The following is a 13,331-nucleotide window of genomic DNA, read 5'->3' as shown; positions in this document are numbered from 1 at the left end:
CGGCTATCCGCTGATATTCACTGGCATGTAACGGGGAAGTGCTGCTGAATACCAGTGCCAACTGCCTCCGCACTATCCAGATAGTGCCAGGAGCAGAGTCTGGACAGAGCCAGCATTTATCCAGGCACTGAGATATCCGAGTATCGCCTCTGCCCAGATAACTTCTGGTTAGTAGCTTGATTAGACTATTCCTCTCCCCTCCTGATGTTGCTTCCACAAGAGCTTACCCTCCCCCTCCGTAGCAGCCTAAAGAACTTACTCCCCCTAACCCTCCAAGAACAACTCCCTTCCTGAAGAGACATCTCCCTCACCCACCCACCTGTAGCCCCCCCCCCCCCCCCCCCCAGGGTACAGCTATAATCTTATCACTTAGGAACAAAATAATTGCAAAGGCTCAAAACCCTATGTATGGTTTATCACCAAATGTGGAAGGCAAAAGTAGAGGCTGACCAAGGACGAATCACCACTGGAGATAAGAATTCAACAGTCTTCATTTATATATTTATGATAATGTTTTATGTTTTAATTTAATTCAAATTGATTTGTTTTTTTTGTAGAATGCTATATATGTTTGTTCATAGTTTTTATTTTTTTTTTAATTTTTAATTATGATTGTTTCATCACCATTTTTTATTCATAGAGTTCACTGTATGACCCCTGATGTAGACGCTTGCGTGCATCGAAACACGGCCTGTGTCTGGTCCTTCTTTTTAGTATATAATAAAGACTGTTGGATTCTTATCTCCATTGGTGATTCGTCCTTGGTCAGCCTCTACTTTTGCCTTCGGTGTTTCGTCATCCTAGAGGTTTTTTTCCTGTTTTGTATTTTTATCACCAAATGTTACATGCCCAACATGGTTTGGCATGTCGCCTGCTTCAGGGATGTCCTAAACGTTTGGTGCAACAACAACGCAGGACAGTGTGTCAACTACTAAAAAAAAAATGGAACTAGCCCACCCAGTTCAATTATGCAAGGTATGTCTGTCAAATGCAGTGCGTTTTTTCTAGCGAAAAAGGTGCTGGTACTCAAATGCCAGGCCACCCTTCAGGGATGGGGTGATCACTGTGAGGCCCACCCCACAATAGCCAGGCCCCCTGCAACCAGTCAAAGAATCTATAACAAGGCAGAATTAGTATGTACAGCCTGATACTTTTCATTAAAACTTGGGGACCATGGGTTAATTTTAGCAGACAATGGAAAAGGTGCCGGTACTCAGTACCCCCAAGTACCCCCTCAAAAAAGCCCTGGTCAAATGTAAAGGTGTAACAAATGTAAAGGCGACCAATTGTTTTCAGGCTGAAAATGATACAAGAACCCTTACAATTGGTCGCCTTTACATTTGACAGACATACCTTTCATAACTGAACTCGGTGGGCTATTTCCATTTTATTAGTAGTTGCCACACTGCCCTGCATCATCGTTGGACCAAGTTTTTAGGACGTCCTTCAAACAGGCAACATGATAAAACATGCTTAGCATGTTAACATTTGGTGATTTTGTTCGCAACGGACTAATATTATTGATGGATTTTGGCAACCCACTACACTGAATAATGTTACGACTTGTACGGTGATATAATTAAATACTTTTATTTACATGTCCTGATTGCTCTTTGTGTTACACATTCCTACCTCTGGTGTGTGTCCTTTCTGTTCACTCATTGTAAAAGGCAATTCAAATGAAAGGAAAAGGACCATTGCTCAGCAAACTAGTAGGGCCACCATACTGCTCCCCTCAGCTAGCCTAGGGTTTGAAGTAACTGCAACATGCGGTCCATTGCTTGCTGAGCCTCGCATGGTGTACTGGCATGAATTAACCACTCGCCCAAGTGGGGACGAACCCTGATTTATTCTCAATAAAGAAAGGCTGCTATGAATATAGTAGCACTATAGAAATGATAAGTAGTAGTAAAACTCTGGAAAACATCCTAGGAGCTGTGGAGAAGCCAAAGGGCATTGTCCGAAACTGGAATTGCGAACCACAAGAAGTTCTGATGAGAAGGCCAACTAGGGCTCTATGAGATCTAAAGAAGTCAAGAATTCCCCCTTCCGGACCACTGCGATCATACACCACAAGGTTTCCATTCTGAAGTGCTCTGAGAGCTTTGACTTCCTTAAGATCCAGAATAGGATGAAAAGCTCCCTCTTTTGGGAACCATGAAATAAACAGAATACTTGCCTATTCCCTGCTTCCTTTCTGGGATAAGAACCATGGCTCCTAAGTGTAAAATATTCTGCAGTGTTGTTTGTACCACAGTTACTTTGACTGGAACACGACAAGGAGATGGTATAAAGGAATCTGAGAGCGAGTGGGAAAACTCGTTTGTAACCTTGCAAGATAACATCCAAAACCCACTGGTCTGAAGTAATCTGGGTCCATTCCTCGAGAAACCTGAAAAAGGTGGCTGCCTATCTGAGAGATTCAGGAATGGACCCGCTGCCCTTCACTGGGGTGGCTGAGAAGCACCTGCTGCTCTTGCTCCCTGACCACTGCTTTTCCGTCACTTTGAAAGGAGGGCTGATGATTTTGAGAGTGCGGAAAGGAACCAGAGCGACCTGGTCTACCAACTGTTCTTCCCACTTTGGGTTGCTTCAATTTGTTTTTTCTTCATGGACTAAAGAATAGAGCTTAGTCATCATCCTACCCTTTCTGTTTCATGTGCGTCCCACTCAGCAGTTATTAAGGCCTGAATTGTGGGGTCTACAGAGAAAGCCTTAGAAGACTTTCCAATACCATCCAATAGGATCCCCTACAGGATGTACCCCTTGGTCAGGAAGATCAGCAAGACTTTGAAAAGACTGCTGCCAATAGGTAGAACAGAGGGGTAATCTCCATCCCCTACCAGAAGTTCTCCCTCTCCATCTGATCCAAAATGGGAGACTTCCTGGTAGTGAGGGATCCACTGCACTCTGACTGCTGCATGGAAGCCACCAAGTGGGAATCCCAATTATCTAGGACTTCCAAATGCTGACTTTTCATTGATCCGCTCTTCACAGGAGGTCTAAGAGGAGAAGGGTGTTCAACCTGCTCCCGAGACCCCTGGATAAAATACCTCTTTGAAGGAGTAAAAAGAATTCAGAAGAAAACAGTTCCCTTATGACTAGTGGATCAGCTGAGGGAGCTCTGATATGTCCCTCAAATGCTGCAACACATAGATGCCGAAAACCCTGCCAAAGAAGAGATCTGAGGAGAGCAAAGGGACAAAATGTCGCCAGTTCATTTTACTCCTGCAAAGAGGTTTTTTACCTATTCTGCTGGTGCTTCCTGTTACGTTCCTCACCTGGTTCCAGGCCTGCGCAGCCGATTCACCGGCAAGGCACGGTCCGGCAGAGATAGCCGGCTATTTTGGATGGTTTCTCCAGGATGGGTCTGTTTCTATTTCCTATTTCTGGCAGTCGAGTGTATATTTAAATAAAGAGATTGTTCCTAACCTATGTCGCCTACTAGTGTTGTTCAAGAGCCTACTACTCCCCCTTCCCTCTGTGTCTGTTCTCTGCCATCCTGGTCAGCGGCTGTGCAACCCCGCCGGTTCCAGAAATCATGGTGGCCACCTGCAGCTGGGAGCTCAACTCCAGGTGAACGGTGGTCACTTCCCAGGTGAAGCTAGGGGTTGTCTGGCTGCTTGACCGAGTGCGGCATCACTCCATCTCAGCCGTGCTCAGTCGGGGCACAGGGGCTCACTACTACTGGGTCATAACACTTCCATGCTGGGCTGAAAAGAAATAGATCACTAATGGTCAAACAATTCTGGGTGAAATGCCTCCCTTAACTGTTTGCATGCCGCTGGCACTCAGCCACAGGGACATCTCTGAGACTACTGGCCCCAGAAGAAACAAAGTGGGCTGAAAATCAGCTGCCCCCATCCCCCCTGGGAGACTGCCACAACAGCTCACTTCAGCCTGTCTTCATGAGCTGTGTTCTTTCTGGTGTTGTCTCCAAATTTCCAACCATCAGAAATTTCATCCTCATACTTTATTTTTTTAAATCTCCAAGGGGGAGGGGTGAGGAATAGCCAGAACCCCCAAAGTAAGCAGCCAAATGTGGAAGGAGCGAAACTCAAGAATCCTCTGAGTATTCACCGAGCAAGTAACAGAGTCCCAAAAATTTGTTACCCCTTGCTAAGCTGGCCTCGTCAACTGGGTCAGGCGCTGTCACCATTAGAACAGTCCATGAGCTTCAGTATATAATGGTCACCAGATGCTGAAGACAGAGAAATAATGATGAGATCAGTCTGCAGTGTACCCTTATAGTGCAGAGCTCACAATGCTTTGTTCTGTGTCGCCATCTTCTGGTCAACAGGCACAATCCACACGTTCTGGACTGGTGTGGTGAGGACGATAAGGAAGTAGGCTCTTATAAAAGTGCCCATACAAAAGTAGGCACACAGTTAAATAGCAACAACTTTTATGCAATTTACATATAGGCGTTCTGAATAGGCAAAGTGGGGGCAGGATTAGCATTTATGCATGTACACTATTAAATATGTAAATATTCTTTCCAGTATGCACACACACACTCAATTACCCTTGCCTCGGAGCTAGTGTAAATGTGTGTGCCTGCTTTACCTGGGGTATTTTTATGTTTAAATCTTTTTATTAATTTTCAAACAAGTCATTACAGAGCAGCTTAGTATCAAAGCAATGTAAAAAGCTAAAATCCTCATAAATGTACCATAACTGTTTCATAACTCTACAGCAAATTTCCACTTAACATCCGTCCCCCCAAAAACCCATCCATTCCTCACCCTCCCACCCTTATCCCCTCCCCCCCAGGTTATTCCTACCCAAATTACACTTGAGGTTCCAGCATTCACAGAAAGGGTTCTCATCCTATATAATAATTTGCACCTCCAACGTTCCATCGCTGTCTGGCTGCCTGGGTTCGTAACATCTCATGATGTCAGCCAGCCTCCAACGTTCCATTCCCCCTCACTGCTCACCCTCGCGTCAAAACGTAATGATGTCAGAGGGCGGAACAGTGAGAGGGAAGGGAACGCTGGAAGCGAGCTAACGTCAGGATGTTACCAATGGAAGGGAAACCAGCCAGGCCAGCCAGAAAACGATGAGGTACAAAGGAAGACAGAATCGCGGCACATCGAGGGGAGGGCAGGACAGGAGATAAGAGAATCGCAGGACACAAATGGGAGGGCAGGGAAGAAGAGAATCGCTGGATATGGAGGGGAGGGGAGGGAAGGGAAGAATCGCTGGACATGGAGGGAAGGGGAGGGGTGAGACAAAAAAAATCGCTTACAAGAGAGCCTTTCTAGGGCCCGTTTCATTGTTGAGGATACGGGCTGGGTTCCACTAGTATTTTCATGAAATACTTTTTAACCACCCGCCCTGCAGTTTCTACCAACATATGCTCCATTCTTAACAGTTCATGCATTTGGTTCCACCAAAAAATTATACTGGGGGAGGCGTCTAACTGATCCATTGTAGCAGCAAGCATCTTTTTGCAATCAAGCAAGCCTTTCAAACAAACTACTCATGCGCACTGGAGTGGACTGGCAAATCACTGATCTTACTAAGTAAACACACCAATGGAGTGCTTTGCAACCTCACTCCTAGCATAGCATGAAACTGTACATACAAACCTTCCCAAAAGTTCTCAGTGCAGGGGCAGGTCCATGTTATATGTTTAAAGTTCCCTCTTCCTCCTCACAATTGGAAAAAAACTGCCGATGGAACTATTCTCATCTTGTTAGCCCTTACAGGATGAATATACATGTGATACAGCGTCTTAAAATGAATTTTGTGCAACTGCTCACTCTCCACTAATTTACAGCCTTGCTTGACTCCTTTCCTCAGATGTTCTTCAGAATAACTCTCCACAAAATCCCTCTCCTGTTTGCTTGCGGTATCTCAAAAAGGGGTCATTTTATAAGGCACGTGGAGGGGCATAATCGAAAGGGGCACCCAAGTTTTCCTGAGGACGTCCTCGCAGGACGTCCTGGAGACGGGGCGGGGAAACCTGTATTATCGAAACAAGATGGGCGTCCATCTTTCGTTTCGATAATACGGTCAGGGACGCCCAAATCTTAACATTTAGGTCGTCCCTAGACTTGGTCATTTCTGATTTTCGGCGATAATGGAAACTGAGGACGCCCATCTCAGAAAAGACCAAATGCAAGACCTTTGGTCGTGAGAGGAGCCAGCATTCGTAGTGCACTGGTCCCCCTGACATGCCAGGACACCAACCGGGCACCCTAGGGAACCTAGTACAATCCACAGTACTCACGCACGCAGATTACTGCAACAGTGTTTTCTTAGGATGTAAGACCCTAATCTTGAAGAAACTTCAGACTACCCAAAACACGACAGCCAGACTTATCTTTGGCAAGTCAAGATTCGATAGTGCAACACCTCTTCGAGAGAAGCTTCACTGGCTCCCCATCAGAGAAAGAATAAATTTTAAAGTCCACACTCTGATTCATAAGATCATATATGGAGAATCCCCTAACTACATGAATAACCTCATCGACCTCCCAACCAGAAATAAATCATCGTCTTCTCGTACTTACCTCAATTTACACCTTCCCAACTGCAAAGGTATTAAATACAAGACCTCCTATGCATCCAGTTTCTCCTTTTTGGGCAGCCAGCTTTGGAACGCTCTGCCAAGATCCATTCGAACAATCAACGACCATCTACCATTCAGAAAAATGTTGAAGACCCATCTCTTCAAGAAAGCTTACCGTAATGACCCAACTTAACTTTTTAAGCCCACCCACATAATTCCTGCCCCGACGATTATTATACCTTTGACCATGTCTCACAATCTCCATATGCTCTTTCCTCAATCTCTTCCTCTCCATCCTTCCTACTCCTTACCCCTCCCAATCTCTTCTCCTTTTGCTCATCCTATCTTTGTTTACTTCTCCATGCTCAAATTACATATCCTCAAAACCCCACTACTACTATGTTTACTACAACTTGTAACATTCTCCTTCAAGACTTTGTAATTCTATGTAAGCCACATTGAACCTGCTATGTGTGGGAAAGCGCGGGGTACAAATGTAATTAATAATAATAATAATAATAATAATAATAATAATAATAGGGGGCACTGCAGTGTTCAGAAAAAGCTCCCAGGTACATAGCTCCCTTATTTTGTGTGCTGAGCCCCCAAACCCACTCTCCACAACTGTACACCACTACCCTAGCCCTTATGGGTGAAGTGGGGCACCTATATGTGGGTACAATGGGTTTCTGGTGGGTTTTGAAGGGCTCACATTTACCACCACGTGTAACAGGTGGGGGGGGGGGGGGGATGGGCCTGAGTCCGCCTGCCTGAAGTACACTGCACCCACTAAAACTGCTCCAGGGACCTGCATACTGCCGTGATGGAGCTGGGTATGATATTTGAGGCTGGCATAGAGGCTGGCAAAAAATATTTTAAAAACTTTTTTTTGAGGGTGGGAGGGGGTTAGTGACCACTGGGGGAGTAAGGGGAGGTCATCCATGATTCCCTCTGGTGGTCATCTGGTCAGTTTGAGCAACCTTTTGTGGCTTGGTCATAAGAAAAAAAGGACCAGGTAAAGTCGTCCAAGTGTTCGTCAGGGACGCCATGTTTTTTCCATTATGGGTCGAGGACGCCCATGTGTTAGGCCTCCCAAATCCCAACTTTGCTATGCCTCCGACACGCCCCCGGGAACTTTGGTCATCCCCGCGACAGAAAGCAGTTGGGGACGCCGAAAATCGGCTTTCCATTATACCGATTTGGGCGACCCTATGAGAAGGATGCCCATCTTGCGATTTGTGTCAAAAGATGGGTGTCCTTCTCTTTCGAAAATAAGCCTGATAGGCACATAAATATTGCCTTTATAAAATAGTGGGCATAACTGTCCAATTTTACTAACACCGTATGTGTACCAAAACCAGCTCAATATGTTTAACTGCTGAACAAAAATCTTTGTAATATTTAAAGGACTTCATCCACCAAGCTCAACTATAGCAACCAACAAAACTGCTCATCACAATCCAATCTGAAACCAAGAATTCAATGATAGTCCCGTCTCAACTTGAATTTCATTTTTCTTCAAAAACTGCTTCAAGGGATAGTTTAACTTCAGGCACCCAGAAACAACTTCATGATAACATGTTCAGGCAGCTCGGTACTTTGCCGTGTATAAAAGGGCCCGATGATTAAATAGATGAGGAATTTATAAGCAGTGTAGCTGGGTGCAGCAGTTGAGCTTTAAGGAAGATTCCTTTTTGAGCAATTAAGCCTATTAAGCTGGTTTGGTATACAAACACTAGTCAATATTCAGCCTGCAACGGTCAGCGTTTTTTAAATGCTGACTGCTGCGTGAAGAATTAGTCCAGAATATTAAACACCCGGTCATATCCGGGCACCAGACTTCATATCTGGGGCTAATTCAAAACATGCTAGTCACCACTCCTGGCCAATATTCAGCTAGGACCAGCATAAGACACTTATGTGGGCCCCACTGACTATCGCCTGGGACCCACACATGGACAAGTAGGTTCCGAATCTCCCCCCCCTCCCCCCAAAGAATATTGAAGCCCGGCACAATCCACCACCTCCCTCACCCTTTAGGCCCCCCTAGAATTTCCCTGGTCTGGGGGGGAGGGGAGTTGTATGTGATGCCCACTTGCTCCTGTCCGTTGCGGGTCTGGCTTCAAAATGGCCACCCCGACCACTAGTGGCAATCACTACTGCCTGTAAGACCCCCCCCCCCCCTACACACACACACACAAAAACCACTAGGGAGCTTCCAGGTAGGCCTGGGGGAGCTTATGAGGGTGGGGGATCAGGTCAAGGCTTGAAATTTCTTCGCTGGGGACGGAGGGAGGGATCAGGACAGGTGGTAGGAAACCCAGAAGCCCTGATGCCGCTACCCAGATGTTAACTGCTGCCCTAACTTCAGTTGCTTACTTAACTGTTTAGTGGTTTGAATACTGCTGCTAACTGATTAAGTACCGGTTCCTCCCAGGCACTAACCAGACAGCACAGTGGTGGTCTGTGGTCATATTCAGTGGCACAGTCCAGTGGTAAGGTGGCCACGTGTGATTTAACTGACAACAGACTCTCCTGCCCAGTTAAATTGCTTTGAATATTAGGTGGACAATGTTGTAAGAGTAGGTATTGAGATTCTAAATAAATAAGTGTACAGTTGTGGCCACTATTCTGATGTTTCTCTTCCGTGATAGTTAGTCTTAATAAATAGGCACGAAATAGGCAGTAATGCGCCCTATTAGCCTAGATGCCCCCGTTATGAACTTACCCTCTTCATATCACAGAGTTACAGTACAAAACAATAAATCTTATATTCTCCATTTACTGCAGATTAACATCAAGAAAAACTACTCATCACTAAAAGTTACAATGTCACCAAAATGAAATAAACCCATCAGAGACAGAAAATCATCAACTGTCATCGAAAGGACATATAATTCTTGCAGACTCCCAATTAATTAAGGAAATAAATTTGGATAATGAACAATTTTTCAGTCAACTCACCATAGAAATAAAGGTCAGTAAAAACTAGAATAAAGCAATACCTTTCTATTGGACTAACACACTGGGCCTCTTATCAAGCCGGCAAGCGGCTCCCGGTGCAGTAATGCCCACAAAGCCCAGTTCACTTTGAATGGGCTCCGTCGGCATTGCCGCATGGGAGTCGCTAGTGCGGCTTGATAAAAGAGGCCTCTTATATTTAAATTCCATATTAATCCCCTATCAACCTCAATGACTCCTGCATTCTTCACAAACTAATTTACTCACCATTCCCGCTCATGCCAAGCTCCATTTACATTTCACCTGGCACGCATGTTTTTTCTGTAATGGTCCTACCCTCTGGAAATCACTACTGTTAGCATTGAGTAAGGAGAAATCCTATGACAAATTTAAGGCTGGGGTTAAAGCGTGGATATTTGAACAATCTTTTCTTGATTACTTACCCCCCCCTATTTACTAAGCTGCGCTAGTGGCTGCCATGCGCTGATGCTGACACAAGCCCATTCACTCTGAACGAGCTGTGTCAGCATTGCTGCTTGGATTAGTAAACGGGGGGGGGGGGGGGGGGGGTTGTTCCCTTGTTATACAGACTAGTGGCTCACCCTTTCCTTCTTTTGTCTCCTGGATTTTACATTGTGAACAGGTTGGTTTTTTTTTTTTTTTAATGTCTTGCTATTTCCATCCCTTCTGATTGTATGACTTTTGCTTTTTATGTCCTTGGTGTTATGTTTTTATGTTCACATAATTTTATTAGGATGTAAGCCATCATGTTTTTATTTCTAAATTTCAAATGGTGGTATAACAAAAACTGGATAAAAAAAATAGATACAATAAATAAATACTACAATTCTTGATTAGGTTTCAGGAAGTAAAGCTAAGTTATTTACCCATAGCACGCGTTCTCATGGGAGACCGGTGCGGAAAACGATAAGACTCACATGAGATTATTATGCCTGCTTGTCCTCGAGAAAGCTAAGGGCCTATTTTACCAAACCGCGCTAGCGATTCCTGTGCAGCAATGCTGACAAAGCCACGCCGGAAATCGCTAGCCTGGTTTAGAAAAAAAGGGCCCAACATTACTTACTTGTAGTAGGTGTTCTCTGAGGCCAGCAGGCGTATATTCTCACACGTGAGTCTATTGTTTTCTGCACCAGGCTCCGTGGATGAGGTCACCCACCTGTGTGAGAATATTATGCCTGCTTGTCCTCGGAGAAATCAGTTTTACTACCTTTACCACCTCTTCTACCCCCACGATTGCCAGTATCAAAACTGTTCAGGCTGAGAAGGACGAGGCTCAGACCACCTCAAGGAGGTGACGGAAAAGCAGCTAGGAAAAAACGTCAGTTTTTACTTTATGCTAGATTTTCAGTGCCTGGGCTATACCTTAAATCTTCTTTTGCCGTTTCAAGAACTGTGTTCTTCTGTTCTATACGAATGGACATATCAGCCAGCTTCTCTCTTAGTATGCTCAGTTCAATCTTCTGGTTTTTAACAAGAGTTTTGTTTTTTTCCAATTCTATCTTCTCCTTCTCACGAAGCTCTCCTATGAAAATTAAGCTTGAAATAACAACGACCTCTAACAAATGTTATAAGAAAAATCTATATATAAAGACAATAAGTGGGCAGCTGGTATCTATCTGCCAAAGACTGATATGGTGCACATGTGTAATCTGTGTATATTCCTCCCTATACTAGGCCTGTAAGATGGCCCTGCTAGCCTTCAGATTTCGTACATTTGCTGTCATCAACATAATTTTAGTTTCTCCCTGCAGCTACATGTAAGCAGAGTGCTTGATCAGTAAATGGAAAGTACATGTTACATGTCAAGGAGAAACTCAGGAGGAAATGAGGCTATGCGGCCCATATATGGCAGATACACATGTATATAACCTTGATGGTGAAGAGAGACTGAGGACCCTGCAGAGACCAAGATGTTCCACCAGAAATATGTGTTCAGAGAGAAGGACACTAGGTATTTCATACTACTTTTTTGCTACATGGTTTTTGCACACTGGGATCACGCTTTACTGATAAGGGATTAGCCAATGGCCACTAAGTGTGCATGTAAACACAAGCAGGAGAGGATGATAGAATACAGGAAATTGCCATTTTTGTATACATATAAAAAATAACAGAATTGTGTAATGGAAGGAAACAGGAAAATTCATATATGAACACAGATTAGGAGAAATCACATGATTTAGGAGAAATGAAACTTATAACAGTATATAAATGAAAACTGAGAAAGTTTTGCTGAGCAGATTTTGTTATTCAGTCTGTGTGTCTGGCTACTGGGTGACAACCTGCTCCAGAGAGAACAATTATTTTGTATTGGCTTAGTGAAATACCAATAAAGATTTCTACTGGTTGCGCCAAATCTAAGTCTGATTGTCTCTCTTATTCCAGCCACTAGGGCTGAAGTGTTTTTCCCCTCCCCAGGGGCAAGGGGCAGGACTACACATCTGTTAATCCAAAAGAGGATAAGAGAGTATCTGATTACAAAAACACAAAGACAAAAGCAGATCTCTTGTACAGACTGCAAATTTCCTTAATATAGTACTATATTCCTGTGAAGTGCAAATACATTTTGAGAAAGGGAAAAACCCTCTGTACCCCAACCTCCACCTAATATATGCTTTTTTAGGGTATGGAGGAAATAATATGGGTCAAGCTTTCTTCATCCTCATAAAAAACCCTTATCTCTTATTTAATCTTGCTAAAAACTTCACAGGAAGATCATATTTCTCATGAATCCAAAAAAAGAGAAGTGAAAAAAATACTTAGCTTTAAACTTCTAAACCGACTATGGCCAGAGTTTTGCTACTGTGGGCTGTCTCAAGGCATGCATGACAATGACATTGAGCACAACATGTCTTCAATACACCAGCACATGTGTAATCTGCCATGAGACTCTAGTGGATGTAAAATTGTAGAGAACTGGGGAACAGCAAGACAAGATATAAACACAGAGACAGAACTGGCTAAGAGGAAGTTTGCTTGGGTCAGAACAGAACAAGCAAGGGGGGTTTGTGATGGAGGTGGGGGGGGGGTGTTTAAAGGGAGAAAGGGAAGTTGGGTTGAGCACACTAGGTTATGTTCAAGCTGAGAGGGCAGGCGGGCAAATTTGCTGAATAAAGAAAGGGCTGGGGAGATGAAAGTCTGTATTCAGCTGGGGCTGGGGCTCAAATACTCAAGCTGGGGAGAGGTATCTTTGCATGAGCAAGGGGAGTGAACAGGATCCACTGGAGAAATTTACTGGCTGCCAGCTATACATAAAGACAAATGTATGGAGACATGTATCTGCTAATGTTCTTTTTTAGTTTCATCAGATCAATCCAGAACTCGTGGGTGTTGTGTCCATCAACCAGCAGGTGGAGATACAGAATTGTGTGCTTTACCCTAAAGGGCACTGTGTAGATCCAACACTTCATAAAATAAACAGTGAAATCCCCCTAAAGCTGAACTGAACCAATAACCTTTTCTTCCTTCTTGATGCATTTGTTAAAATCCAATATGCTTTACCTTTTTTTGTTTTACAAAACAGCACAAACGATCTAGCCAACCTATGGAACTCAATGGTCACTTCCAAGTATCTGAACAGGGCTCTCTTAACATCCAGAAGCCTTAAGGAAGAGAACTGAGCAACACAGTCTTTTCTGCAAAAGGAAGGAAGGTCCACTGACTGATGAAAGAACAATACTACTTTTGGAAGAAAAGAAGGAACTATGTGAATACACACCCTTGCTTCAGTGAAGTGAAGAAAAGGATCTCTGCAGGAGAGGACCTGACACTCCAACATCTTTCTAGCCAAGGAAACAGTGATTAGAAACATTGTCTTCAAAGTAAGGTC

The 13,331-nt window shown here is 44.1% G+C and overlaps 1 protein-coding gene across 1 annotated transcript in view; it reads right to left on the bottom strand.

The window, feature by feature from the left end:
- The window catches only part of FHAD1 (forkhead associated phosphopeptide binding domain 1), a 131,342-nt gene that overhangs the window by 36,336 nt on the left and 81,675 nt on the right, over positions 1-13,331 (bottom strand). Inside the window, 1 exon segment of the mRNA XM_030186196.1 lies at positions 10,865-11,024. Coding sequence (XP_030042056.1) covers positions 10,865-11,024 — 160 coding nt within the window.

This window comes from Microcaecilia unicolor, chromosome 13 (assembly GCF_901765095.1).
Source record: "Microcaecilia unicolor chromosome 13, aMicUni1.1, whole genome shotgun sequence".
Lineage (NCBI taxonomy): Eukaryota > Metazoa > Chordata > Amphibia > Gymnophiona > Siphonopidae > Microcaecilia > Microcaecilia unicolor.
This window is presented reverse-complemented; position numbering and strand designations above follow the sequence as displayed.